Source organism: Tamandua tetradactyla, chromosome 11 (assembly GCF_023851605.1).
Source record: "Tamandua tetradactyla isolate mTamTet1 chromosome 11, mTamTet1.pri, whole genome shotgun sequence".
Taxonomy (NCBI): domain Eukaryota; kingdom Metazoa; phylum Chordata; class Mammalia; order Pilosa; family Myrmecophagidae; genus Tamandua; species Tamandua tetradactyla.
Window position 1 is genome coordinate 89697349 of NC_135337.1, and position 24679 is coordinate 89722027.

Below are 24679 nucleotides of genomic sequence, written 5' to 3' on the forward strand. Positions count from 1 at the left end.
CAGGGATCGTCCCCTCTCCCCAGACAGAAGAAGCCAGAGATGCTGCGAGGTGGCAGACCAGCCCTAGAGACGGCGAGATGGAGAGCCTGCGCTCCCTGGACGTGGGGGAAGGAAGGGAGAGGAACTGGGAGACGGAACCAGCCTCAGCTCCCAGGGTCTCTGGTCCCACCCACCTCCCCCGTCCTCCTCCACTCGCTTTCCCTAGAGTGACACGCTCCGAGGACACGCCCTCTGCCCAACACCCGCTGACGACACCCCATGGCCTCAGGGACGCAGCCTTTGGGGATACTGCTCCTGGCACCCCAGATGAACACCCTCACACCTGCTGGGGCACCCACGGACACCCCGTGACCCTCACAGTCAGACACACTACATTACGGGGTCTCCTCCAAGGACTGTGACCCCACCACGGAGGGACAGCCTCGCTGTCCTGGGGGTACACCATCGCACAGGACCTCGTCGGACACATGGTCACCACCACATCACCACAGCCAGACATACGGACGGCCCGCGCACCGGGACACGTTTTCACAGACCCAGTGACCCCATCACGCGTGCACACGTGCCTTCCGCCCCGCTTCTGTCCCCATCACCCGGGACCTTCTCCCATAGTCCGGCGATTTGTAGCGACGTTGGGTCCAGTTTTTCATGTTTGAGTAAGGGTTGGGGGGTGAGATGGGGGGGCCTGATGTCATTCACTAGCAGAGGGGAAGGGAGAGAGGGAAGGACTCACCCCCAGCCCCCTCCCCAAATGGCAAGGTTAAGTTCGGCCAACGCGCTTCCCTAATTCCTCCCTGCTTAGAGCAGCTTGGCCCAAACCTGGACCAAGGGCGGCCCCTGGTGGCCATATGTTGTCTCTGCACCCATTAGGTTGGGGCGCCAGAGCGGGGGTGGTCAAGGCCTGCAGCCCAGGAATCCAGATTCCAGCCTCTGAAACGGACAGCGGCACCTAAATCCCAGGTTCCGGAATTCAGAATCCAGATCCCAGAACCCCCGAATCTAAGAGAGCACGTCCCAGAACCCAGAATTCAGATTCCACTCTCCCATCAACCCCATATCCCAGAATCCAGAATCCGGAATCTAGAAGCCAAGACCCCCAAACCAGATCCAAGAACCCACAGCCCAGAATCCAGAGCCCCCAAATCAGAAGTCCTCTGAGTACAGTGCTCCCGCCTCCCGGGGGACCCTGCAGGTCAGAGCCGGGGCAGCAGGGGTTGGCGAGCACAGGGACAAATCCACGGTGCATTTACACACACGACACACACACACTCCAACAGCATCCTACTCGCAGACCCACACCCCCAGACCTACAACCTGCGACCATCCAAACGTACGGCACCATACACCCATCCACACAACCACACACAAGGGCTCGCACGCACACCCGCACCCTGACACACGCAACCACCAGACACTCCCATCTCCGCCCACGGACAACTTCATCCGGGCACCCTCTCGCCCAGACACCTCCGCCCAAGCACGGAGACAGCTGGGGGACACACAAAACCCCACAAGCCCCAGCTCCACGCACAGACACGCTCGCATAATGGCAGAGGCCCGGCCGGGCGTGCACGCTCACACGCACACACGCACGCACTCTCCCCGAAGCCCGGAGCAGCCCCGTGACTTGGCAGCCACGCAGCCACTGGGAACGGGACATCCGGGACCGGGGCTCGCTGTCCCACCCCCGCCCCCACCCCATGCCCGGCCCTGGCCCTCCCCAAACCCCCACCCCCACCCCGCCCGGCTGGCTGGCGGGCTTTAATACAGATGCCAAGCTCATAATTGTAACTGAGGGTGACAGGGTCACCTTGAGCCCCAGATGCTCGCGCGGTGACAGATGGCGTTGGCAAACCTGATTAGCGGTCCCTGTGCCAGCGCCTGTGGCACCTGCATCCCCTGCCCCTCCCCCGCTCCCCCAGCACTCATTACCCACCCATTACTCGGCCTGGGGGAGGGCGGGGGCGGGGGCCCAGGCTGGCACTGCCCGGGAGGGGGCAAGGAGGACTCCCGGGGCCCCCCTGGCACCGAAGTTCCCAGCTGACTCCCCCGGCTGGCAGGAGGTGGGCACAGCTGAGGTGGGGAGTTGGGGGGTGGGGAAAGGGGGGAGCTGCACCTCCTGCCGGCCAGAGAGAGGTGCCCACCATGCCAGGGCGGAGCTGCCCACTCGGATGCTGCCTGGGGTTTGGCACAGAAGCCTGCGGGGAGCAGTGGGGAGGCAGTGACCCCCCTCCCCGCGGGGCCCTCATGACACCCCCTCTCCCCGCACCTGGACCCTTCCAGCAGGAGCTTGGGAGCTGTCCTCCCGGGCCATTCCCACTGGATCAGAAGGCCTGCAGGGTCAGAGGTCGCCGGCTCCCACGCCCCTGCTGGCCCATCTGTTTCCTCAGGTCCCCTTACCTGGGGCCTGCCTTCCTGAGGCAGGAAGAGGGGGGACCCAGGCGGCCCCCGCCCCACGCTCTGGGGGCATTTGGAAGCAGCCCCGACTGCACCACATGCCCACGCGCCTGTGCCAGATGGGACCATCTGCTCGGGCTCTGGTTCCAGCCGCCCCAAGCCAGGCCGCCCTTGCCCAGCTGGGCAGGCGAGCCCCCTCCATTTCACCCCCCCCCCCCACGGGCCCCTCTGCCCACCGCACCCCCCGAGGCTGGAAGGAACACACACACACACACATATACACACACGACACAGCTGGGCTTGGCCAACATTTATGGAGCCTGCAGAATTCTACTCTGGGGGTGAGGCCATGGGGGAAACCGAGGCGTGGGGGCTGAAAAGGAGGGGGGTGCAGTTACCGCAAAGGGCAGGGGCTGCGGAGAGCACACAGGTCATGTCTTTGCATCCAGGGGTCCCAGGTTGTACCCCAGGACTGCATCTGTCTATCTGTCTGTCTGTCTGTCTGCCTGCCTTCATTTCCCAGTCCCTAACGATGGGGGCAGGTCTGGGTAGGTATCTCCGCCCCCCTGGGACCGGGAGGGTGTCTTTGGCTCGTTTGGGGAGAGCCAGGCCGCCTGGATTCAAAGCCCTGTTTAGCCACTGACTGCTGTGTGGTCCTGGACCAAGGACCTTGTCGTTGGGGCCTCAGTTTCCCCATCTGTAAAATGGGGCGATGGCAGCCCCCACCCCCTGGGGGCTGGGGTAAGTCCTTCCTGTGAGACAATTAGCTCACCAGCCGTGTGCTACATCTGCCTGTGTTTCACCCCCATAGCTGGGGAAGGACTCCGGGCCCTGTCTGTCTGTCCCTGTGTGTGTGGCTGGTCTCCTGACCCAGGATGGGTCACCCGGATCAGCCTGTCTCCTCCTTGTCTGTGTCCCCACCTCTCCAAAACGCATGTCCATTTGTCCATCTGTGGTGCTCAGCTCACGGTTTCGGGCTGCACTGGCACCCCTCCACCAGCACGGCGGACATCTTCACCCGCTGCCAACGGGCAGGCGGACTGCGCGCCCAACACCACAGGGCCACAGGGGCCCGGCGCTGGCGAGTGGGCACGCAGCTGTTGCAGAGGGCGAGAGGGGTAGGCTCCGAGCTGGGCACATAGAGGGAAGAACAGCGGCCGAAGCAGAGGTGATTGCGGAGGCGGGCGGCCGTGCAGCCAGGCCGGGAGATGACCTGGAAGCAGAGGCCGGGGAGAGGGCGTCAAGGCCGTGGGGACCCACTCATGCGATCATTCGTCCTCTCCCACCCCACCCTGAGAGGCAGGAATGCCAGAGCCAGGCTGCCTGGGTACCTCCTGGCTGTGTGACCTGGGGTGGGTGTCTTGACCTCTCTGGGCCTCTGTTTCCTTGCAGAGTCTTTCAACAGAGAGAATTTAACACAGGGATTTGGTGACGGGGAAGAAGGGAGAAGGTGGGCCCCAGGGCATAGCTACCAACCTCAGAGCTGGTATACAGTCAGTGATCAATAAATGTTAGTCCCTTCTGTGAGTCCTCTCCATAGAAGCAGGTCTAGAAGCTCATACTTTCTCTGCTTAAACCCTGTACCTCCTCTAAAGTCCTTCTCTGCTTCCCAGGAGTCCCACACCCTCAGTCCCCCCTCACCTCCCTGCCCCTCATTTACTCCAAGGCCCTCTGGGCTCTCCAATGTCCGTCCAATACACCAAACCACTTCCTGCCTCCAGCCCTTTGTTCCACCGTGCCCTGCTCAGAGGCAGGGGCTGCTGCTTCTCATTTATTCATTCAACAAACACAGCCCTCCTCCCCCACTCCAGGGGAAGCCACACACACACAGGTTTCTGAGTCTCTTTCTTTGCCACACTCTCACATGATAGCTGTGCGCCATTTCCTTGTTTTATGAGTTTCTGTAAGAAGAGCTGACACTGACAGTTCCACTTTGCCTGACTCTGCGCTGAGCGCACACTCATATTAACCCTTTGTTCTCCCAGGGATGCTGTGTAGCGGGAATTATTACATTCCCCATTAACAGATGGGGAAACCAAGGCAGGGAGAAGTCCCTTGCTCCAGGTCAAGTAGCTCCTGGGGATGCTTTGCACCTATCAGGAGCAGGCAGCCCTCTGGGACCCTTATGGCTTCCAGGTGAGGCTATGTAGCTGGATCCTGGGTCCAGCGGGTCCCTTCGTGGTTGTATGGGTGGCAGGCGGCAAATCCAGGATTCCGACAGAGGCAGCCCGCCCCAGGGCCGTGCAATCACTGCCGTACTGCCTGACCTCTTGACAGAGGTTTGTTGAATGAATAACAGATTGATAGCATGGGCCCAAGCGAGCCTTGACGATGAACTGTTTCCAGGAGGTGGCAACTGAGGCTCAGAGAAGGGAAGCTGCTTCTCCCTGGGTCACCCAGAAATCAGTAGAGAAGGCAGGATTTGAACCCCTAACCAGCACACTGTATAAATTCCTAAATCACCACAGTGATGGAGCACCGGCTGTATGTAGCTGTGGAGAGTTCCCATACTTGCCTCATTCAGACTGCCTAACACCCCTTAAGAGACAGGAGCTACTGTTTCTCATTTATTCAATCAACAAACACACACTGGGTATGTGCTGTGTGCCAAGCTCCACTCTAGGGCCTGGGATGGGAATGCAGAAGTGAACAAAACAGAAAACCCGTGCCTGGTGGAGCAGACAGTCTATTGAGGGAGTCAGGCAAGAACGGCAATTATAAAATAATTGTCGTGCTATGTTAGGTAAGGATGTGTGCTGCAGAGAGAAATAAAGCAGGAAGGGGGGCATGGAGTGGGAGGCACTGAGTTTTTAAACAAGAAACGTTCAAGGAGAAATATGAAGGAGGTGAAAGAAGAAAATGAGGACTTCTGGGGAAAGAGTACTCGAGGCAAAGCAAACAGGCCATGCAAAGGCCCCGGGGTAGAGGCAACTTTGGTGTGTCCAAGGAAAAGCAAGGAGAGGCCCTTGTGGCAAGAACACAGTGGGCAAGGTGGAGAGGGGGAGGAGAAGAGGGCAGGAAGGTGACAGGGCAGATTGTGCAGGGCCTGGGGGCCACAGGGAGGACTCTGGTTTTTGCTCTGAGTGAGGTGGGAGCCATGGAGGGTTCTGGGGAAAGGAGGGATGTGCCCTGACTCAGGTGCTCACAGGTGCCCCCTGGCCACTCAATGGAAAATAAAGACTTGGGTGTAGGAGGTGGAGGCAGTAGCAATCGCAGAAGCCACAGACTGGGTGGACACCAGGAGGGAGAAGATGATGCCCCATTTGACCAAAGAGAAAACCGAGTCTCGGAGACATTTAGGTGGAAGAGAAAATACTCTAATCCATCTGTCTGAGTCCAGAGCCCTCTTCCCCCGACCCACACCCGCTTACGTGAGTGAAGGGCACAGCTTTGCACGTCTCCCGGGCCACTTCCTGTGGGTCCAGTGGCAGAGACATGGTGGTGGCAGCCACCTCCTGCCCCCCCAGCAGCCTGCCTGTCCCCAGCCGCCGGGTTCTCTGCCGGCCCAGGAAAGCTTTCCAGCTGCTGAGGGCAGAGGCTGGCACCAGGGGCATTGGGGTCCCAGGACCCACAGCCTTGGTCTGGTTGGCGGTGGCCCAGGGCTGAGGTGGGGGACCCCGGGGTCTCCCCCGGCCTGCCAGCAGCTGGGCGCCACTGAGCAGGCTCAGGAGAGCGGCCAGCTGGCCAAACAGCATCTGCCTGCCGGTCTGTCTGTCAGTCTGGGACTGGGCTCAGGGTCCAGGGCAGTGGACCCTGCTGTCTGATGAGTGAGGTCTGGGACCTCCAGATCTTTAAATCACCCACCCCCTGCCTGGGCAGCCTGGGAGGCAACTCTGGGAACACAGGAGGAGGGAGGAGAATAAACCAGGCCCTGCTGGGTTCCCGCCCCCCCTCCTAGCCAGGCGGGGAAAGGAGGCGGCTGGACCTGCAGCTGTGCGGAAAAGGCAGGGTCTCTGGACAGAGAGCTGAGAGGTACAAAGCCTGAGCCCCCCTGAGGGGCTACCTTCCCTGTTCTGAACACCCCTGTTCATTCATTCATCTTAGCAAAAGCAGGCTTCAAAGCTAGGCTTCTTGGGTTTGCATACCAGCATTGCAACTTCCTGGCTGCGCAACCTCAGGCTAGCGGCTTAACCACTCTGGGCCTCCACTTTCTGTACTGGAAGATGGGGATAGTAGAGTTAACAGTTTTGCCTCATGGGGTTGTTCTGAAGATTCAGAGAGAATTTAAGGAAGGCACTTAGAATCTGATACAGAGTCAACACCATGAGCCAGCTACAGTTCACATTATTGGGGTTGTTCTTTTTTCTTTACCTCCTTTATTTTTTCTTTGGCATCTATTACAGGCCAGGCATAATTATGAGCCCTGGAGTGAAAGGGTGTCAAAAAAAAAGAGTCCATGCTGCTACAGAAAGCTATGAAATAAGTGGGGAAAACAGACAGACAACATCAACCCCCAAAACTCAGATTTTAGAGTCTTACATGTTAAGATGTTATTAAAATGGGTGTGCCTTAGAAGGGGGCGGGGCAGGGACCTCCCACCTCTAGCGTGGCCAGGGAAGTCCTCCAAGGACTTCTTGGGTTGGAATCCCAGCATTGCAACTTCCTGCCTGTGCAACCTCAGGCTGGCTGCTTAACCACTCTGGGCATCCGCTTTCTCTACTGTAAGATGCGGATGGTAGAGCTAACAAGGAGGTGATATTTTGCAGAGGCCTGAAATGGTGTTGGAGGGCGTGGGAACGGCAAAGGCAGGCAGGAGCCGCGCCCCAGGCTTTGGAGCCCTGGAGGGTCGGGGCCGGGACCTGGCACCTCTGCGGCCCCCATTTCGCACCCAGGTGTGGGGTCAGGGGAAGCCGTGGGACCGGCCCTACCCGCTCCCTCCCGGAGCTGCGGCTGCGCGCACTCGCCCCCTGGCGGCCGCTCTCGGGACTGCGCGGCAGCCCGACCCGGGACACCTGCCTCCCGGGGGCCCCACCCCCACCCCCACCCCCGCCCCGGCTCAGCCCCGCTGGGCCCCAGGCCCTGTCCGTCTGTCCACCCACCCGCTCACGATCCCCCCTAACCCAGCCAACTGCCCCTCCGTCCTACCAAGGACCTTGAAGAGTCCTTGACCCCTCTCTTACTCTGATCCTCCCTCCATATCTGATAGGACAGCAACTGTCCGCTTCAGAATCTCCGCAGAACCCGCTCCCACACATACAATTCTCATCCACTTCTCCCCCACTCCTCGTGGTCATGGTCTCGCAGCTCCCCACCCTCTCACCCCCTTCCCCTGCAGCAGCCAGAGGGCGCCTGTGAGCACCTGAGTCCGGACACGGTCCTCCTCTCCCCAGAACCCTCCATGGCTCCCACTTGACTCGGAGCAAAAGTCAAAAGTCCTCCAGAGGTGCCTAAGAGTTACTTCCGGAGGACTACTTTTATTGCTCAGATGCGGCCTCATTCTCTCTAAGCCCAACTCTGTAAGTGAAATCATCGCCCTCCCCACTACATGGGACATGACACCCAGGGGTGAAAATCTCCCTGGCAGCATAGGAGATGACTCCCAAGGATGAGTCTGGCCCTGGCACCGTGGGATCAACAATGCCATCCTGACCAAAAGCGGGGAAAGAAGTGTAACAAATAAAGTGTCAGTGGCTGAGAGAGTTCAAATAGAGTCGAGAGGCTGCTCTGGAGGTCACCGTTACGCAAGCTTCAGTTAGACCTTGCTACCTAGCATAGCGTGCCAAACCCCAACCAAGACCATTCCAGCCAATCCTAAAGAACACCTAGGGCAATATATAAGATTCTACAAAGATTCCATGCACTAGGGTAACTTTCCATACAACCTATAACTTCCAGATGGTGTCCCTGGACCAGATAAGTCCTGAAACCTAGAGGACCCAGTTTCTCCAAAACATCGGCTAATTCAATCTCTCTACCCCATATTATTGACAGCCTCTTCCAACATGAAAAATTTAGAATGGGCATAGCCCAAATACCTCTAAAGAGTGGGAGAAAGATCAAAGGTGATGGTGAAGTTATACAGAAACTGAAGGGTGTAACAAACGAGTATGAGTGCTGAATCAATTATACTGATATTTCTTTTAGCCTTCAGTATCTTAAATCAGCTAGAAGTAAAAACCTAAAATTGTGGAATTGTAACCCATATCAAACTCTGAAATATGTCCTACAACTAATTGTGGTCCTGTGCTTTGAAAGTTATTGCTTTTTTTGTGTATATGTTATTTTTCACAAAAAGAAAAAAAAGTCAATTGTGATGATAAAAAAAAAATTATGAAAAAAGACTGTGGAAGCTCCTTAAGTTCCAACATGAAAAGATACATAAGAAAAAAAAATTATAAGCCCAGAACAGAGTGTCTATTAAATTGGCCCTTTGAGGGGGGATGAGAAGATGAGATAAGAATGTATGACTACATTTACTTGTATTCGCATGTTGAAAAGAGCAGAAGGGTTGCCCTGTTGGGGACAGGCCATGAAAATGGGGGTAAGGACTTCATAGTTTAAAAATCGTTTTGACCCATATGCACATATATTTTCTATTAAAAAGGAAACTTAAAGAGTGGTGGCCTGGACTCAGCTCGCAAAAAAAAAAAAAAAAAAAAGAAAGAAAGAAAGAAATTTAAGAAAAGGGAAAAAGTGTTTTCTCCCCACTCCAAGCCAGGAGGCCACACTTTCTTGTAAATACTTGTATATTTATATCCTTCCCTCTCTTGTTTTATAAACACAAATGAAAGCCATCTGTGCCCTTGCTCTGCCCCTTGCTTTCCTTTTTAACATTTTAAATTGAAATCATTTCAAACCCTCAGGACAGTTGCACAAATAACGCAAATCCCAGAAAGAGAACTCCAACACAATGCTACCCCCAGATACCCAGATCCACCAATTTTTATTTTGCCACATTTGCCATATCATTCTATACATCTATCTTCTAAACTTCTGAGAGTAGTTTGTTATGCTAGTTTGGAGCTCTAATGTACCCCAGAAAAGGCCAGGTACCTTTTTTTTTTTTTTTTTGGCATGGGCAGTCACCGGGAATTGAACCCCAGTCTCCAGCACAGCAGGCGAGAATTCTACCTGCTGAGCCAATGTGGCCCGCCCTGGCCATGTACTTTTAATCTATTCTTGTAGGTACAGACCTATTGTGGGTGGGGAATTTCGCTTAAGTTGTTTCAATTGAGTTGCGAGACTACCCATGCGACATTGATCTTAATCATTTACTGGAGTACAAAGGTATGGAGATAAAAGACAGAGAGGCAGCTTAGAGAGAACAGGAGCCAAAAGCAATGAAACCCGGAAGCAAAGGACCAGCAGATGCCGGCCATGTGCTTTGCTGTCTGACAGAAGAACCCCAGATGCCAGTTGCTTTTCTTCCGAGAAGGTATTGTCCTGTTGATGCCTTAATTGGAATATTTTCGTGGCCTCAGAACTGTAAATTTGAAAACTAATAACTCCTCATTGTAAAAGCCGACCCATTTCTGCTCTATGGCATCCCGGCAGCTTTAGCAAATCAAAACAGCTGTGTGCATCCTGCTCCTTGAACACTTAATACATCCACGTACATTTCCTAAGACAAAGGAGATTCACTTATGTCACCACCTTAAGTGCAGATATCAAGTTCAAGCAATTTAACATTGATATAAAGCTGACAGTCTATATTCCATGACCCCTGCTTTTAAATGAACTATTTCAGGCATTCAAGTAAGTATAGATAAAAAAGAACCAATACCCTTGCACAGTGAGTGATTCACGAGGTCTGCAATGGAGCCCAAGAATCTGAACTTCTTACAAGTTCCCAGGTGCTGCTGCCACTGCTGGACCATACGCTGAGAAAGATAAATTAGAGGGTGGCCTCATTCCTTTTTGATGGCTGTGTAGTATTCCATTCGCTGGATAGGCTGTCATTTCTTTAATAAGCCCTCTATTGTGGATCATTTGGGTTATTTCCATTTTATTACTACCTCAAAAAAAGTCCACATAATGGATTTTCCATTTATATGGAATGGCCAGAATGGGTAAATCTGCAGAGACAGAAAAAAGATTGGTAGATGTCAGAGCTTGGGGCAGGGAACAATGGGCAGCAATTATAAATGGGCGCAGGATTTCTTCTGGGGCTGATGGAAATGCTCTGGAACTAGATAGAGGCAACAGTTCCCCAACATCGTGAATGTATTAAATGTCACTGAATTGTGCACTTTGAAATGGTTAATTCAATGTTATATGAACTCAGTGTTGTCGCTGTTTTTTAAATTCTTCCACGAAGACTCTTGAATTGCTTTGTGTGCATGTCAGACAAGGAATCTCTACTTTGGCTCTGGCCTTGCCTCAGCCAATACAGCCTGATCTCATTGATTTATGCAACAAATATTTATTTTCCCAAACACTACTGAACAGCAGGCTTTGGGGTTTTGACTGTGAACGAGAAGAGACCAAGTCCTGGCCCCCCAGAGAGCTTGGCCTGGCCCCTGGGAGTTTTGAATGATTGCACCCATTTCACAGAGGAGCATGTGAAGTCTTTCAGAGGCGACGTCTCTGGTCACGAGTGTGTCATCACCTCTCTAACCTGTCTGACGTCTGCCTCCCCTAGATCATGACACTGTCCTATGCTTTTTACACAGCAGGTGCCCATTCCATATCCATTGAATGAATGAATGAATGCGTAATATGAATTCCAGGGCACCCCCAGCACTAATTCCAAGGCCTGTCTCCACTGCCTTCTCGCTGATCATCTCAATCCTTGCAACAACCCGGGAAGGAGGCTCTTGCCATTATATCCCAAGCTGACGTGCGATTCCCCCTTGCACTGCCCACCATCTCCCGAGGGGGCGCTAAGCCTTGCGCCAGGGGCGGGGCGATAGCTGCCTCTCTCACCATTGGTAGCCCACGCTTGACTGACCACCGGCGCCAGCCAATCAGAGGTGGGCTCTAACTCTGTCTCCTCCTAAGCTGACGGTTAATTACTGGGTCCCTCCGGCGGCCCCTGGCGGCCCTGAGGAGAAGCGCCGCGCCCCTCGGACGCCCCGCCCCCAGGAGCCTGCTGTATGCAGAATCCTAGCCTCAACCCGCAGTACCCTGACAATAAACCTGTACGCTCGGGTTTCTCAAGGAGTGGTCTGAAATGTCCTGCAGTTCCCTGCAGACCACATTCCCATTCTTGGATTCCCAGCAGCCCCATCTGGGGAAACTTTTCTTCCTTCACCTCCTTGATCTGTGTGTCTCCTCATGAGACTGAGCTGTTGGTGGCTAGGGACCAAACCCACTTTATTATCTATTTCTTTGAAGGTACGAGGAGTAGAGAAGGTGTGGGCTGAGTTAAACCCGGATGAGAAGAAAGGGTCGGCGATATAAAGACCTGGGAGCGGGTGAAGGACCACTAGCAAGTAGTGGTGACGTCATGTTCCAACCATGGCCTGGATGTCCACTGCCACTGCCCCGGCCCAGGCCACTGCCCCGGTCCAGGCCACCATCATCTCGCCCCTGGAAGCACATAACAGCCTCCTGGTGGGTCTTCCTGCTTCCGTGTGTTGACCCACTTCCCGCAGAAATCATGCATCACTCCTCTGCTCTGAGGCCTCCCATGGCTCCCCATTGCCCTTGGAATAAAACCCAAGCCCCTCCTCATGGCGGACAGGGCCCTGCCGGTCTCTGCCTAAAGCTCCTCTCTCTCTTGATCCCTTTCATTCACGGGTGAACCTGTGAAAACATTTTTTTTTTTAACCACTAAGTACAGTAAGAAACACCTTCTATACGGGGAACCGACTGGGGCAGATGGTATTTTCAAAGAGGTCTCAATATGTTCACTCGCCCTACATGAATGCAGTGACCTTATACAAATATAAGAATATCCTTTTGTGAACTAAAACAAGTGTATGTCACTATTACAAGGGTGGTATGTGGGGAAAACATACACCTAATGCAAACTATGGGCTATAGTTAACAGTAATATTATAATATTCAGCATCAGTTGTAACAAAGGCACCACAGCAATGTTAAGTGTTAATAATAGGGGAGTATAAGGGTTGTTGTTAGTTTTTTAGCAATAAAAATATTCTAAAATTGAGGTGGTGAAAGCACAACTCTGTGATTGTATCGAGAACCATTGATTGTACACGTTGGGTGGGTTTTAGGGTGTGTGGGTTGTAGGGTGTGTGAATAAAACTGCTTAAAAAAATTAAGAACTTAAAAAAAATCGCACCACGTTGACTTCCTGAATCAATAATGGGCAGAGATCTACAATGTGAAAAACTCCGGCACCAAGCAGGCATCTACAGGGAACCACGTGGAAATATCTAGAAAGCCTGGGGTTGGGAGAGAAAAGCAAGTTACAGTAATACATGCAAGTAGTTATTTATGTAAACTGATTTTTTTTTTGCATGGCAGGCACGGGGAACCGAACCCAGGTCTCCTGCATGGCAGGCGAGAACTCTGCCTTCTGAGCCACCATGGCCCGCCGTATGTAAACTGATTTGAAAACTAAAAAATATTGTATATTCCCACCGATTCTGGATAAGTAGTGAAGACATAAAGATTGCTCCTTCCAGAACCAGCCAATTTCAAAATTATTATTTTGAAAGGGGGCAGAGGAAAAGGGATGGTGGGGAGAATTGGGACTGCACCCTTAATGGAGGCTGTAATCGCGTGGGTTGAATTTTATAAAAGAAAGAAAAAAGGGGGGAAGATCTGAAGCAAATGAGCTATCATGTCAATATTTGTTAAATCTGAGTGATTATATAAATGCCTATGTTTCTTCTGTCCTTGCGAAATAATTCACAAACAATGGAGATAAAAATGTACAAATCAACTCTCCAGGCTGCAAAAGAAATGGGGGAGGGGGGGGCGGGAGGGGGATGTGTGTGTGCTCAGACCTTGAACGGCGGATATGGGAGTGAGACGTCTGGCTGTAATCCTTTCATTTTATTTTTGTTTGAAAAATTGTGAACTAAAATAAATCCACAAAAAACCGTTAAACAGTTATATACAACCTAAAGAATGATTGCAGAGTTTGGACATCGCTGGAACTCTCGCCCAGGTCAAGAACTAGCTTCGAATACAGAAAAGTGACCTGTTAGAGTCCCCCACCCCCCGCGTGACCAGCACCCCAAGGCCACTCCTGTCCCCTCCCCCTCCCCCCGCCCCCCTCCAGAGGGATCCCCATGCTGACTTTCGGACGCATCCCTATCTGGCTTTTGGTTATCATTTACCGTTTAAGGTGCACATGCATGAACACAGGATTTTAAAACTTTATATAAAAGGGACCATTTGTGCCAACTTTGCCCAGTGAAATAATTTATGGACACCTTACAAAAAGGAATCGTTTGGGTCCTGCTTCCCCCTTTGTTTCCCATGAACTCTGGGAGAAGCACCCACGTTGCCACCAGCAGCTGTGACTTCTTTTTCATTCCCGGGCAAATCCCATTGGGTGGAACATCGGAATTTAGATCTCCTTTCTACTGCGGATGCGCTCATGGGCTGCAAGGGGTTTCCACTTCGGGATGGAGGCGCCGAGTGCTGCTGCGCATGTGCCCCTCCAGGCTTTCTGACCCCACCCGAGCAAGCAAACTGTAATCTTTTCTTTTTTTAACCCCAATTTTTTATTTTTAAATAATGTCAAACTTACAGAACAGTTGCAAAACTAACACAAACCTCGGCAGAGAAACCCATATACCACCTCTCAATATACTCAGATCCACCAATTTTAACCTTTTGCCTCATTTGCTGTATCATTCCATCCATTCGTCCGTCTGTCTGTCTATTTATCTATGTATCCATCAACCTCCTAGACATTTGAGAGTAGGCTGCATACGTCATGCTCCTTGAATGCATAATACTTCCATGTTCACTTCTGAAGAACAAAGATCTTCAAATCATGTAATCACCTTAAGAAGTTTTCAAGTTTATGACATTTAGCATCGATATAAAGCTTTCAGTCTACATTCCAGTTTTTTCATAGGCAAACCCTTTTTTGATAGTCTTTAATTCCTGCATCACCATAAAACATTGTAAATATCTAAAAATATATTTAACATGTCTAACTATTGCAGACATTTAGAAACATACTAAAATTTTCTTTAGAAAGCACAAAGTAAGTATTTACAATAATATTCTAGGTAAATATTCTAAATAATATTTACAAACAATTTTAAATAAATACTTCAAATAGGAATTTAAATAAATAGTTTAAATGTTTAGATAAGGTTGTAAATAGATAATTTTTGAAATAAAATTTTAATTAAAAATAAAATAAAGCATATGAATATTTAAATTAAAAAATAAATAATAAGAGGAACAAATGTTAAAATTAATTTAGTAGATTGAAATGCTAGTGATCAATGAAAGGGAGGGGTAAGTGTTATGGTATGTATGAATTTTTTTCTGCTTTCTTTATATTTCTTCTTCTGAATTGATGCAAATGTTCTAAGAAATGATCATGATGATGAATACACAACTGTGTGATGATATCGTGTTATTGATTATATAACAAGCAGGGAATGATCATATGGTAAGAATCTTTGTGTTTGTATGTGGTTATGTTTCATAAATAAAATAAAATAAAGCATATAAATATTTAAAATTGGTTGGCATTTAAATTAAATCATAAATACGTAGGTGTACTGAAGATTGGAATATATTTAAATATTTTTAATAAATATTTAAACCACAGTTCAAAATAAAATTTAAAGCATTCACATTTTTAAATAAATTTGATCTTAAATCAGTATATGATTAACTTTTAAATGAGATTTTTAATATATAACGACTTAAAATTATACTTGAATATATATAAAATAAAATGCACCCCTCTCTTCTCACCCACTTCAGACAGCAAGGCAGACCGTCTCCCTGCCTCCCCCCACAGCGGGCCTTGCGCGCAGGCAGCGCCGTGGCCAGCCCTGTCGGCCCGCGAGGACCCGGCACGGCCAAGATGGCGTCGCCCGTGCTGCAGGCGCGCGGCCTGCTCCTATTAGCCGCAGCCCGGAGCCCGGGCTTCCGCGGCTACCGAGCACCGCCGCCCCCGCGCCGTTCGCCGGGGCCCTGGTGGCCGGACCCAAAGGACCCGCTGACTCCACGCTGGCAGTTGGGGCCACGCCACACGGCCAAGCAGTTCGGACGGCATGGCGCTGCCTCCGGGGTGGCCCCCGGTTCGCTGTGGCCGTCGCGGGAGCAGCTGCGCGAGCTGGAGGCCGAGGAGCGCGAGTGGTGCCCTAGTCTGGCGGCCATGCAGGAGTCGCTGCGAGTGCAGCGGCTGGCGGAGGAGCAGAAGCGTCAGGCCAGGTGCGGGCGGGCGGGCGGGAGGGCGCGGGGCTGTTTGTCCGCCTCGACCTTCACGCCTAGCGGCGCCGTCGAGGAACTGGGTGCCTGCTCTGTCGGGCTCCTGTTATGGGCTCTGCATGCTGTAGGTTTACATGCAGGCCTTCAGTAACCGCAAGACAGACCTCCCGTTGTTCAAATCTTTACTGATGTCCTACTGTGTGCTAGGAGGCTCTGCCCCAAGCGCTGAGGACACAGCAGGGAACAAAACAGACAAGATCTCAGTTGGCAACAGAAGACCATTAGGAAGATAAAGCGGGGCGAAAGAGTGTGGGGTGGGGGTTGGGGGTGGGAACGACTTCAGTTTTGGAGGCAACAAGCCTCTCTGAGGAGGTGGTATGTAAGCAGAGACCTGGATGACCAGAAAATCTGTCAACGGGAGAGAAGTGGTGCAAAGGCTCTGAGGTAGGGACTGGTTTTAAGAAACAAACCAGGAGGCCAGTGTGACTGGAGCAAAGGAGAGTGGGAGGAGATGAACACATGGAGGTGAAGGGGACAGATCATGCAGGGCCTGGTGGGCTACAGGAAGGACTTGGGCTTTTACCCTGAGCAGAGGTAGTACCTTCTTTCCTTGCTGCTGGCCTCGGAATCAAGGGCAGAGGACCGATTTGAATTTGGACACTGAATACAAGGAAAGTGGAAGAGGGGCATCTGGGTGGTGCCACTTCCTCTAGGGGTTTGGGGAGACATGTTTAACATTCTTGTTCTCCCAACTGGCCTAAGAGGAGGGGAGACACACCCTCATTGTAGAGATGAGGGCACTGAGACCTGGGGAGAGGGTGCAGCAGAGCTGGGATGTGACCCTGGAGGCCCCTGTGTCTTCCCCTCCCAGGCTGGATGACCCTGGCATGGGGCTTTGGTGCTTCCAGTCTCACTTTCCTCATCTTTAAAATGGGGCTGTCGGCGGAAGCCACAAACTCAAAGGGTTGGAGAATATCCAGTCTGTTTCTTGCTTTCACTCCTGTGCCACATAGAACAGGAGCTGGCATATGGCTGGAGCTCACTGATGTGTCCAGTGAATGGAGTGAGTTTATCTGGGGAAAGGTCTGTCCCTGGGGGTGATGGGGCTTGGCCCACCCGCATGCTCATAGTCACACAGCAGTAAGTTCATCACTCCTGCTTGTTCTGCACTTAGCAAGGACTCTTCCTGGCAGCTAATGGCAGTGATTATGAGATGTAGGTGCCCTCACCATCCCCCCTCCCTCTCCTCAGGGAGCAGCACATTGCAGAGTGCATGGCCCGGATGCCCCAGATGATTGAGGACTGGCGGCGGCAGCAGCGGGAGCGCTGGGAGAAGGCACAGGCTGACAAGGAGCGGCGGGCACGGCTGCAGGCCGAGGCCCAGGAGCGCCTGGGTTACCAAGTGGACCCTCGGAGCAAGCGCTTCCAGGAGCTGCTGCAGGACATGGAGAAGCAGCAGCGCAAGCAACTCAAGGAGGAGAGACAGAGGCAGAAGAAGGAGGCACGAGCTGCTGCAATGGCTGCTACCCAGGACTCAGCAGACTCTGGGGCACCCAGTTCCTGAGACTGTCCTTTCCCAATAAAGCCTGCTGCCTGAACAGCCCCAGGAGAGCTCTGTTTCTATCACTCTTAGGGCCCAGGGGTCCTTCTTCAACACCTGTGGCCAGAGAATCCTCCACCCAGCTCTGTTCAGAGGACTCTTGGCCAGGCTGACTAACTGGGGCTTCAGGGGGATGAGAGGAGAGGGGGATGTGATGGGGAAATAATGGAAAAGCAGATGGCAGAGGAGAAGGAGGCTTCTGTTTACCAACATTAATCTCTAGTAATTAGCCAATTACCAAGGGGGGACGTGTAGCCAAAACAGACTGTGGCGACAATGGTGGGGGGCACCAGGAGCCCTTCCAAGGCTGGGCTGGGGCCTGCTGAGTCTCCCTTCTCACTGTCCCCCACTATGCCTGTGCCCAAATAGCCCTCAGACCCATATAGGCTGGAGTGGGGAGCCCCAGCAGGCACAGACTACAGGCTAATCTTTAAAACTTTATTCACTTCAAAATCTTTATTGTAGAGACACAGTTCCATTCTGGGGGGAGGGAATGGGCTTGGCCTCCAGAAGGCCCTGATGTTGCCCCTTCCCCAGGCAGAACAATCTGAGTCTCCTTCCCAGCAGAGATGAGCACTCACCCCAGGTAGACTAATTTGGGCCAGTTCAATGGATGATCAAAGTTTGGGGTTCCAGCTTCCCACACAGCCTAGAGGAGGGCGGGGAGGAGGTCTCAGGGGCTCTTTGGGAGTTGGGGAGGCAAGCAACCGCCTCTCCATCTGGCTGCAGGGAGCTGGGACAGAGGCCAAGAGGGGCCCATCTGTCACCTCCCGGTCCTGCCAACTCCTTCAAGCAGGCTGGGGTGGGGAGTGGGGGACAGCTGTCGGGCCCAGGTTTTCTCAGGCCGAGATGGAAACAGGGGCCACTCTAGAAGGGCTGCAAGTTCAGGGGGGGGGGTTCATGTTTTTTTTTTTCCACTTCTTAAATAAACATGAATATATATATATACTTTTTTCTTTTATAAAACTTTTGTGGGGTGGGGTGGGGCGGTGGGTGGCCGGGCCTCCCCGCATCACTCGTCGTCAAAATTCTGACTCAGGAGGAAGTTGGCAGCCAAGTTCTCATTTTTTTCGCAGGCGAAGTAGGCCTGGATCACCAGGCTCTCTGGGAAGCCCAGGGCCTTCAACTGTGGGAAGGCGAGTAGGTGTGAGTGGGTGGAATGGGGAAGGCAGTCTACCCGTGGGGTTCCCCAACCCAGCCCAGCCAGGCCTCCTACCCTCTCTATGGCTTCCTTCTCCTGTGGCGTGACCTGGATGTAGTTCATCTGGGGGGCCTCCTCGCCTATGGCACCCGCCTCGCCCTCCACGTCTGAGATGTCAGCCAGCTCCCCAGGGGGCTCGTTCAGCATCTGGATGAACTGCTCCTGGTGCCGGCTGATTTGCTGTGGGAAAGGGAGGGGAGGGCACAGTGACCCACGACCCCAGGCCCCTCATGGCCCTTGCCTCTTCACTCACTCGGTAGGTATTCAGATGGTGCCAGTTTGGGCCAAATGCTAGCCCCGGAGCGGTGAAGAGATGGACACGGGCCCTGTCCTGGTAGAGCTGAGGGTCCAGGGAGGGGAGACAGGCCAAAAGCAAATAAATGGATCAGACCATTGCAGGTGGCGTGCTGAGAAAAACAGAGCAGCTGCAGAGAGACCTTGCCTCATCTGGGCTGAAACCAGAGGGATGAGGAGAGACGCATCTCCAAGTAAAGCAAACACCTAGTGCACAGGCCTGGAGATGAGAATGCACCTGGCAAATCCTAGAAACAGAAGACTTATGTCAGGAGCGAAGTAAATGAGGAAGGAAAGAGGAAAGCGGCACAAGGTGAGATGGGAAAGGGAGGCGGAAGCAAACCTAATATGTTCTTGTGAAAGGAAAGCCACTTTTTAATGGTCAAACAGGTAAAAATGTGATCTGTGTGACTTTTAGCAAGATTCGCGCATCCGGCTATTGGAACCTGAGGGTTCTGACAAAATTCTTGCTACTTTTTTAGCACATTAAGGACAAGCGTGGTTTTTCGATAACCTGCCTCTTAAGTAAACAATGGATGGGGGAGGGGTATATGTGTGAAGCAGAGGTCTGGGATAGGCTTGGGGATCCAGCTAAGAGAGGATGTGGCAGACCCAGGGGTAGGGCAGGGGCTGTTCCAGACGTGGAGCTGACAGGACAGGTGACAGACCCCGAGAGGCCTGCTGTCTAAGAAACCATTGGCTGGTCCTGGCTGAGGGGTGGACTGAAGAAAACTCTATGGGGGTGGGAGAGCATCTGCTTTGGTTCTGATGAAGACTTAGATGCCCAGAAAACCTCCTCTGGGCTGAGGTCAGAGGGATGGGGAGGGAAGCAATCTGGTGGAGACTCAAGTCAGCCGTGGAGGAGTGTGGCATTCCAGAGAAGGCCGGGTGAGAACAGGCGGAGCCAACCCAAGACAGAATTGGAGAAGCGATGATTGCGGAGTGCCCCAAAGGAGCCTGCCACACGCCCCCCTCAGGACCCTGCTCACCCCCAGGAAAACACTGCCCGTCCACCTGTGAACCCAACTGGGGCACAGCTGTCACAGGCACCACCCTGCCCATCTATAGACATTTATAAAGCACCAGCTTATGTGCAGCTGAGCCCAAGTCACAAGATTCAGAGGGCAGAATGCAGGCCACAGAGGCTGCTCCCAGCCTCTGGCACCTTCCTCATTTGGGGGTGATGACAACAGCATTGATGCATCCCAGGGCAGTCACAGTTGCGGCAGGGGGCTGAGAGCCCTACATACCATGCTGGGTCAGGTTTGCTCCTCTTTCACAGAGGAGGAGAGAAGGGGCCTGCCCTGGCTCCCACCCTGTCCCCAGAACTGTACCTGCAAGAGCTGAGGATTCTCCTGGCCTAGCTGCTGGAGCAGGGCAGGCAGCAGCGCTGGGTTCTGCTGAATCACCTGCCGCATGTTCTGGAACTGCGGCTGGTCCCGCAGGAACTCCAGGGGGTTCTCTCCTGCTAGCAGTGGGAGGGGGTGCAGTCAGAGACCTTGCAGGACTCCCAGGAGCCACGGGCTGGCTCAGGTGCCACGAGGGCAGACCACCCCACCCCATCCCCACCCTCTTTCCTGTCCCTCACCTGCTTCTGTGGCGGGCTGCTCCGACACCTGGCTCTCCTGGATGGAGCCATGCTCTGGTTCAGGGCTCCCAGGAATTCCCTGACAGAGGTCCTGTTGAGTTCTAATGCACAGACCTCCCGCCACCCTCTATTGCATGCCCTGCCCTGCCCTGGTAGGAGATGGGGGAGGCCTTGGCCCTGCCCTCCTTAGGCCCACCCCACAGCTCACATCCACCTTCCTGCAGGAAGTCTTTCCTGCTACCCAGTCTTTTGGGAGCAGGTTTTGCCTCTTCCCAAGACCTCCTTGGGGAAGCGGCAGCCCTGCCTCACCGTGAGCAGATACTCCACAGCTCGGTGGGGGTTGTTGTAGCTGGCTCTTAGAGCAGCCACAACCCGCTCCCGCTCATAGCCCATGGACATGATCTCTGTCAGCATCGTTTCATACTCAGAGCCAGTCACTGTGAAGGGAGCAGCAAAATCTGGGTCACCAGGGGGAGGGAAAGGCATGCCCAGGCTCTCCGACACCCAGATGAGGCCCAGCAAATGGCTGGGGAACCTGGTGGCCTCCACCCTGGGGATCACCCACACACCTAGCGTGGAGGCCGCGTCTTCCTCTCGCCCGCTGCTACCTGAAGAGGGAACAGAGCTGCAAATTCAAGAGAGAGAAATCGGACCCTGGCTTCTGGCATACTGCCCTCCCCCACCCAGGAGTGTGGGGCCACAGATGCAGGCGCTAAAATGGGCTGGGAAACCTGGGGCCAAGCCGGAGCAGCTGCCCCCTGCCTTACCCTGATATGGATTCCGGGGACGTGGTGAGGACTGATTCCTCCGATGGGCTCTTGTCCTCTCTGGTGGTTGGTGGGGGATGGGACATGCCGGAGGCAGGGGCTGGTGGGAAAGCTGTGGAGGACTCCGGGGCAGCTGTGGGGGAGGTCTCTGGGGGTGCCGAGGTGCCTGAGCCAGCTTTGGCCTGTGGCGGCCAGGGAAAGGGAGCGGGTGTCAGCACCCCTATCAAGCCCCAACATCCTGTCCCATTGTGGCCCCACCCTGTTTATGGTTAATCTGTCCTGGGCACATGGGCCCTTAGCCAGTTCCACAGCTAAACCAACTGCCCTCCCAGGTAGCACCCTTTATGCACCTTGGTCACCATGACAACCACAAAGTTCTTCTCATCAATACGATAATCCCTGATGGGGACATCATCACTCAGGATTTTGCCAGCATAGATGAGCTTCTGTCCAGCCACAGGGAAGGCATCACGACCCTTCTCAGCTTCTATCTTCTCCTTTAGGACTTTCACCTGGAAGGAAAGGTACAGGCACTCATTGCTAAACCCAAGATTCCCTCTTCTCTTCTGGTTTAGGAAAGGAGAGACTGCAAGCACTGATGACAAAGAAGCTGGAGTTGAATTCCTTCAATCATCCCGACACTCTGTGGAGTGTCTACCAAATGCCTGCACATCACAAACAACTGAGGTCACAGGAGGGAACAAAACCCAACGCAAGTCCCTGTTCTCACGGACATGACACTAATATACACTTCAGATGATATAAACTACAACAATAAAAAAACAGAATAAAGAGAAGAGGGTCACCTATACCTTGCGGCTGACCTTGGACAATAAGGTCAACAAGTAGCTGATATTTACTGAAAACCTCCTAAGTTGCCAGTGCTAATCTAAATGTGTAGTATCACACTTTCTAAGCCTCATGATAACTGCATGAAACAGGTGACATCAACTACATTTACCGTTTGAAAAAACTGAAATTAAATAATTTGCCAAAATCAAACCCTTGGGCTGTTCAAAAAATCTCAGTCTGTGTCCTTTTCTATAAAAAGTGGACTTCAGTGTCTCCTCCACAGGGTGGTTGTGCAAAAACTGCTGGGTATGTAATTACCCATTCAATATGTTTGAGTTTTCTAAATCTTCTTTCAGCTAAAACCGGGGCATCATGTTTAGACCATGGACTCTCACATGAGGCAGAACGAAATGTGAATCCCAGCTCTGCCACTTACTTGCTGTGTGTGTCTATGGCAAAATTCTTTAACTCCTGGGTTTCCACATCTGTAAAATGGGGAGAGTCAGAATCCCCAAAACGACAGGGCTGTTTTGCAGATTTAGTAAGACAAGGTTTCCGAAACGCTCAACAACTGGTAATCAATGAACCGCCAACAAACTCGGACCGCCGAAACTATTACGATTGCGACCATTTATTATCAGTGTCATCGTCGCCAGCACCAGTCGGCATCTCCGGGTCAACCCTCCCAGATTCGGTCACCAACCTCCCGAAATGCCTCCTGCAGTGCTGGGAAGGCAGAGTACCAGTGTAGGAGAGCGTGGTCTGACTGGGAATCCGAGCCTGCAGCTCCCGCGCCCCGTGAGGGCGCTGACATTGGAACTGGAGTAGCAACTTGGCGGGCGCCGCGGGGGTGGGGCCTCGCCCGGAGACCGACCCCAGATACCACGGTCTGAGACCGCGTCAGCGGAGGTTCGTCGGGGTTAGTCCAGCAAGTGGGGGAGAGGACAGGGCCGGCCAGCACTGTCCTCTCCGCCCCTCCCGCTAGGATCCCGGTCTCCCCGCCCCCACCCTAAGCCCCGGCACCCGTCGCTCCCGCCCCTAGGCCCCGACCCGACCCGCACCGTCTCGTCAGGCTCCATGCGGATCTTGAAAGTCTGCTGCTGCAGCGTTTTGAGCGTGATGGTGACGGCCATGGCGGGGCCCGAGCAACGCGGCGGCCCCAGGATCCTCGCACAACATGCAACTCACGCCGCCGCCATCTTAGCGCCCAGTCGCGCCGCGCGCCGACCGCTTCCGGGGCAGACGGGGCGCGCGCCCCTCCGGATCCTCGTGGACATGCGCACCAGCGCCCTCTCGGGCCAGGCATGCGCAAACTGAACTTTGCTTCCGCGGGAAGCGGGGGAGTGCTCCAAACTCAGAGCACACGCCAGTCAGGTGGCTCCTGTGAATGACGTCATGCCCCTAGCGGTGACGTCATGCGACCACAAAATGGCCCCGGAGTCCCCTCTTCCACGCCCAAATGAGCTTTTTCATTTGTTGAAGTTGAGCAAAATTCTTCACGTACTTATTAGACATTTGTATTTCTTCTGTGAAATCTTTAGGATTTTTCCCCTTAACAAACGAGTTTTACATTATTTTGGTCTGGCGGGCTGCGGGGCCAGGAATATGGAAGGTACTTGAGATTGGAAAGGATCCTTGGAAGATCACCAAGAAATGAAAAAGTTAAAAAAAATCCATCTGGGCGTGGAAACAGGACACCCTCTTTGGGGGCCTCATTCATTCATTGCTGAGGGGGATCTGCCTTTTGGGGGATCTCTCCCCTTTCTGCTGCTACTTTCCCTGCAACTTTGTTAACCCTACACTATCCCTAGTGGAACCCAAGATATTTAAGACATCAGTTTTCAAGTCCTTTCTCCACTGAGTACATAGGTGCTGCAATCCTGGAGGCACCTGGAGAACAAGACATGATTTCCAGAAAGGAGGGGTTGAACTGGGCCACAGGCTACATACAAAGGACTTAGGGAGGGAACAAGGCGCACCAGTTTGCCTTAGCTGACGGTTGCTTTGGGGGGCTGGATAGAGACAAAGCTGGTCTTGAACTCCCAATCAGTGGGCAAAAGGCCCAAGTGCAGACCAGGAGGTGGAAGACAGAGTTGCAACCTCAAGATACCTCCAAAGCTGCCCCTTTTGCTATTCAACCAAACCTGACACTTCATGGCCATCATCAAACTGTAACCAGGTCCTGCTGCTTCTCCCTTCACTGGAGCCAATAAGGTTCCACCAGCATTGGCCAGAATAGGGTCAGGCCAGGGCCAGCTGACATCTTATCCTTTTCTTCTGCAACAGGGAACACCGGCCTTCTCCTATTCTCCAACCGGCTCAATGGACTTTCACTTCCCTGACAGCACAGCTGTTGGGGGTTCTAGGTCAGTTTCGGAGGCCCAATGCCACCTCAAGCCTCTCCCTTTGGTCCATGCCCTTCAAGTTCAAATCCCAACTTGGCCTCTGAAAATCATAGGGAGAAACTTTGTCAAGTTTTATCTCTGAACCTATTTATTCAATTATAAAAAGAAGTGATAGCTTTTAACCACACTGGCTGGTATTAAAACTGTTTATTAAAGCGCCAAACCACTGTTTTCAGCTTATGATGATTATGGTGTGGGTTCAAACCCAGCCCTATTACTAAATTCTGTGTGCCACAGTCTCCTCACCTATCAAAGCAAACTGGTACTAGAACCAAAACTCAGGTTTGGTCCAAGGAATTGAGTTGTTACATGGAATACTTTTTAATAGTTGAGTCTCCTATTGGTTTGGGATTGCCTGGCAAGCAAGGGTCC

The 24679-nt window shown here is 52.8% G+C and overlaps 3 protein-coding genes and 1 long non-coding RNA gene across 5 annotated transcripts; 2 read left to right on the forward strand and 2 right to left on the reverse strand.

The window, feature by feature from the left end:
* Positions 1-1939: 1939 nt before the first annotated feature.
* Positions 1940-6092, reverse strand: DAND5 (DAN domain BMP antagonist family member 5). Its single transcript, XM_077119401.1, has 3 exons — positions 5769-6092; positions 3366-3610; positions 1940-2198 (listed from the first exon to the last, which is right to left on the reverse strand). The coding sequence occupies exons 1-3, from the start codon at positions 6090-6092 to the stop codon at positions 1940-1942; spliced, it is 828 nt and encodes a 275-aa protein (XP_076975516.1).
* A 5245-nt stretch (positions 6093-11337) lies between these two features.
* On the forward strand, positions 11338-13125 carry LOC143649664 (uncharacterized). The gene is made up of 3 exons (XR_013159143.1): positions 11338-11477; positions 11674-11892; positions 12772-13125. It is a non-coding gene; the product is annotated as an uncharacterized LOC143649664 (long non-coding RNA).
* A 2172-nt stretch (positions 13126-15297) lies between these two features.
* On the forward strand, positions 15298-17263 carry GADD45GIP1 (GADD45G interacting protein 1). The gene is made up of 2 exons (XM_077121674.1): positions 15298-15663; positions 16912-17263. The coding sequence occupies exons 1-2, from the start codon at positions 15314-15316 to the stop codon at positions 17222-17224; spliced, it is 663 nt and encodes a 220-aa protein (XP_076977789.1). The 5' UTR covers positions 15298-15313; the 3' UTR covers positions 17225-17263.
* Positions 17264-17697: 434 nt separating this feature from the next.
* Positions 17698-23146, reverse strand: RAD23A (RAD23 nucleotide excision repair protein A). 2 transcript variants are annotated; one of them, XM_077121673.1, is made up of 9 exons: positions 22964-23146; positions 21461-21622; positions 21111-21292; positions 20913-20968; positions 20653-20780; positions 20344-20422; positions 20090-20220; positions 18477-18641; positions 17698-18386 (listed from the first exon to the last, which is right to left on the reverse strand). In XM_077121673.1, exons 1-9 carry the CDS (start codon positions 23033-23035, stop codon positions 18273-18275), a joined length of 1089 nt encoding a protein of 362 aa, XP_076977788.1. In that variant the 5' UTR covers positions 23036-23146; the 3' UTR covers positions 17698-18272. The 2 variants fall into 2 exon arrangements, with proteins under 2 accessions (XP_076977788.1, XP_076977787.1); XM_077121672.1 differs by having other exon boundaries at positions 20090-20223.
* Between the last annotated feature and the right edge of the window lie 1533 nt (positions 23147-24679).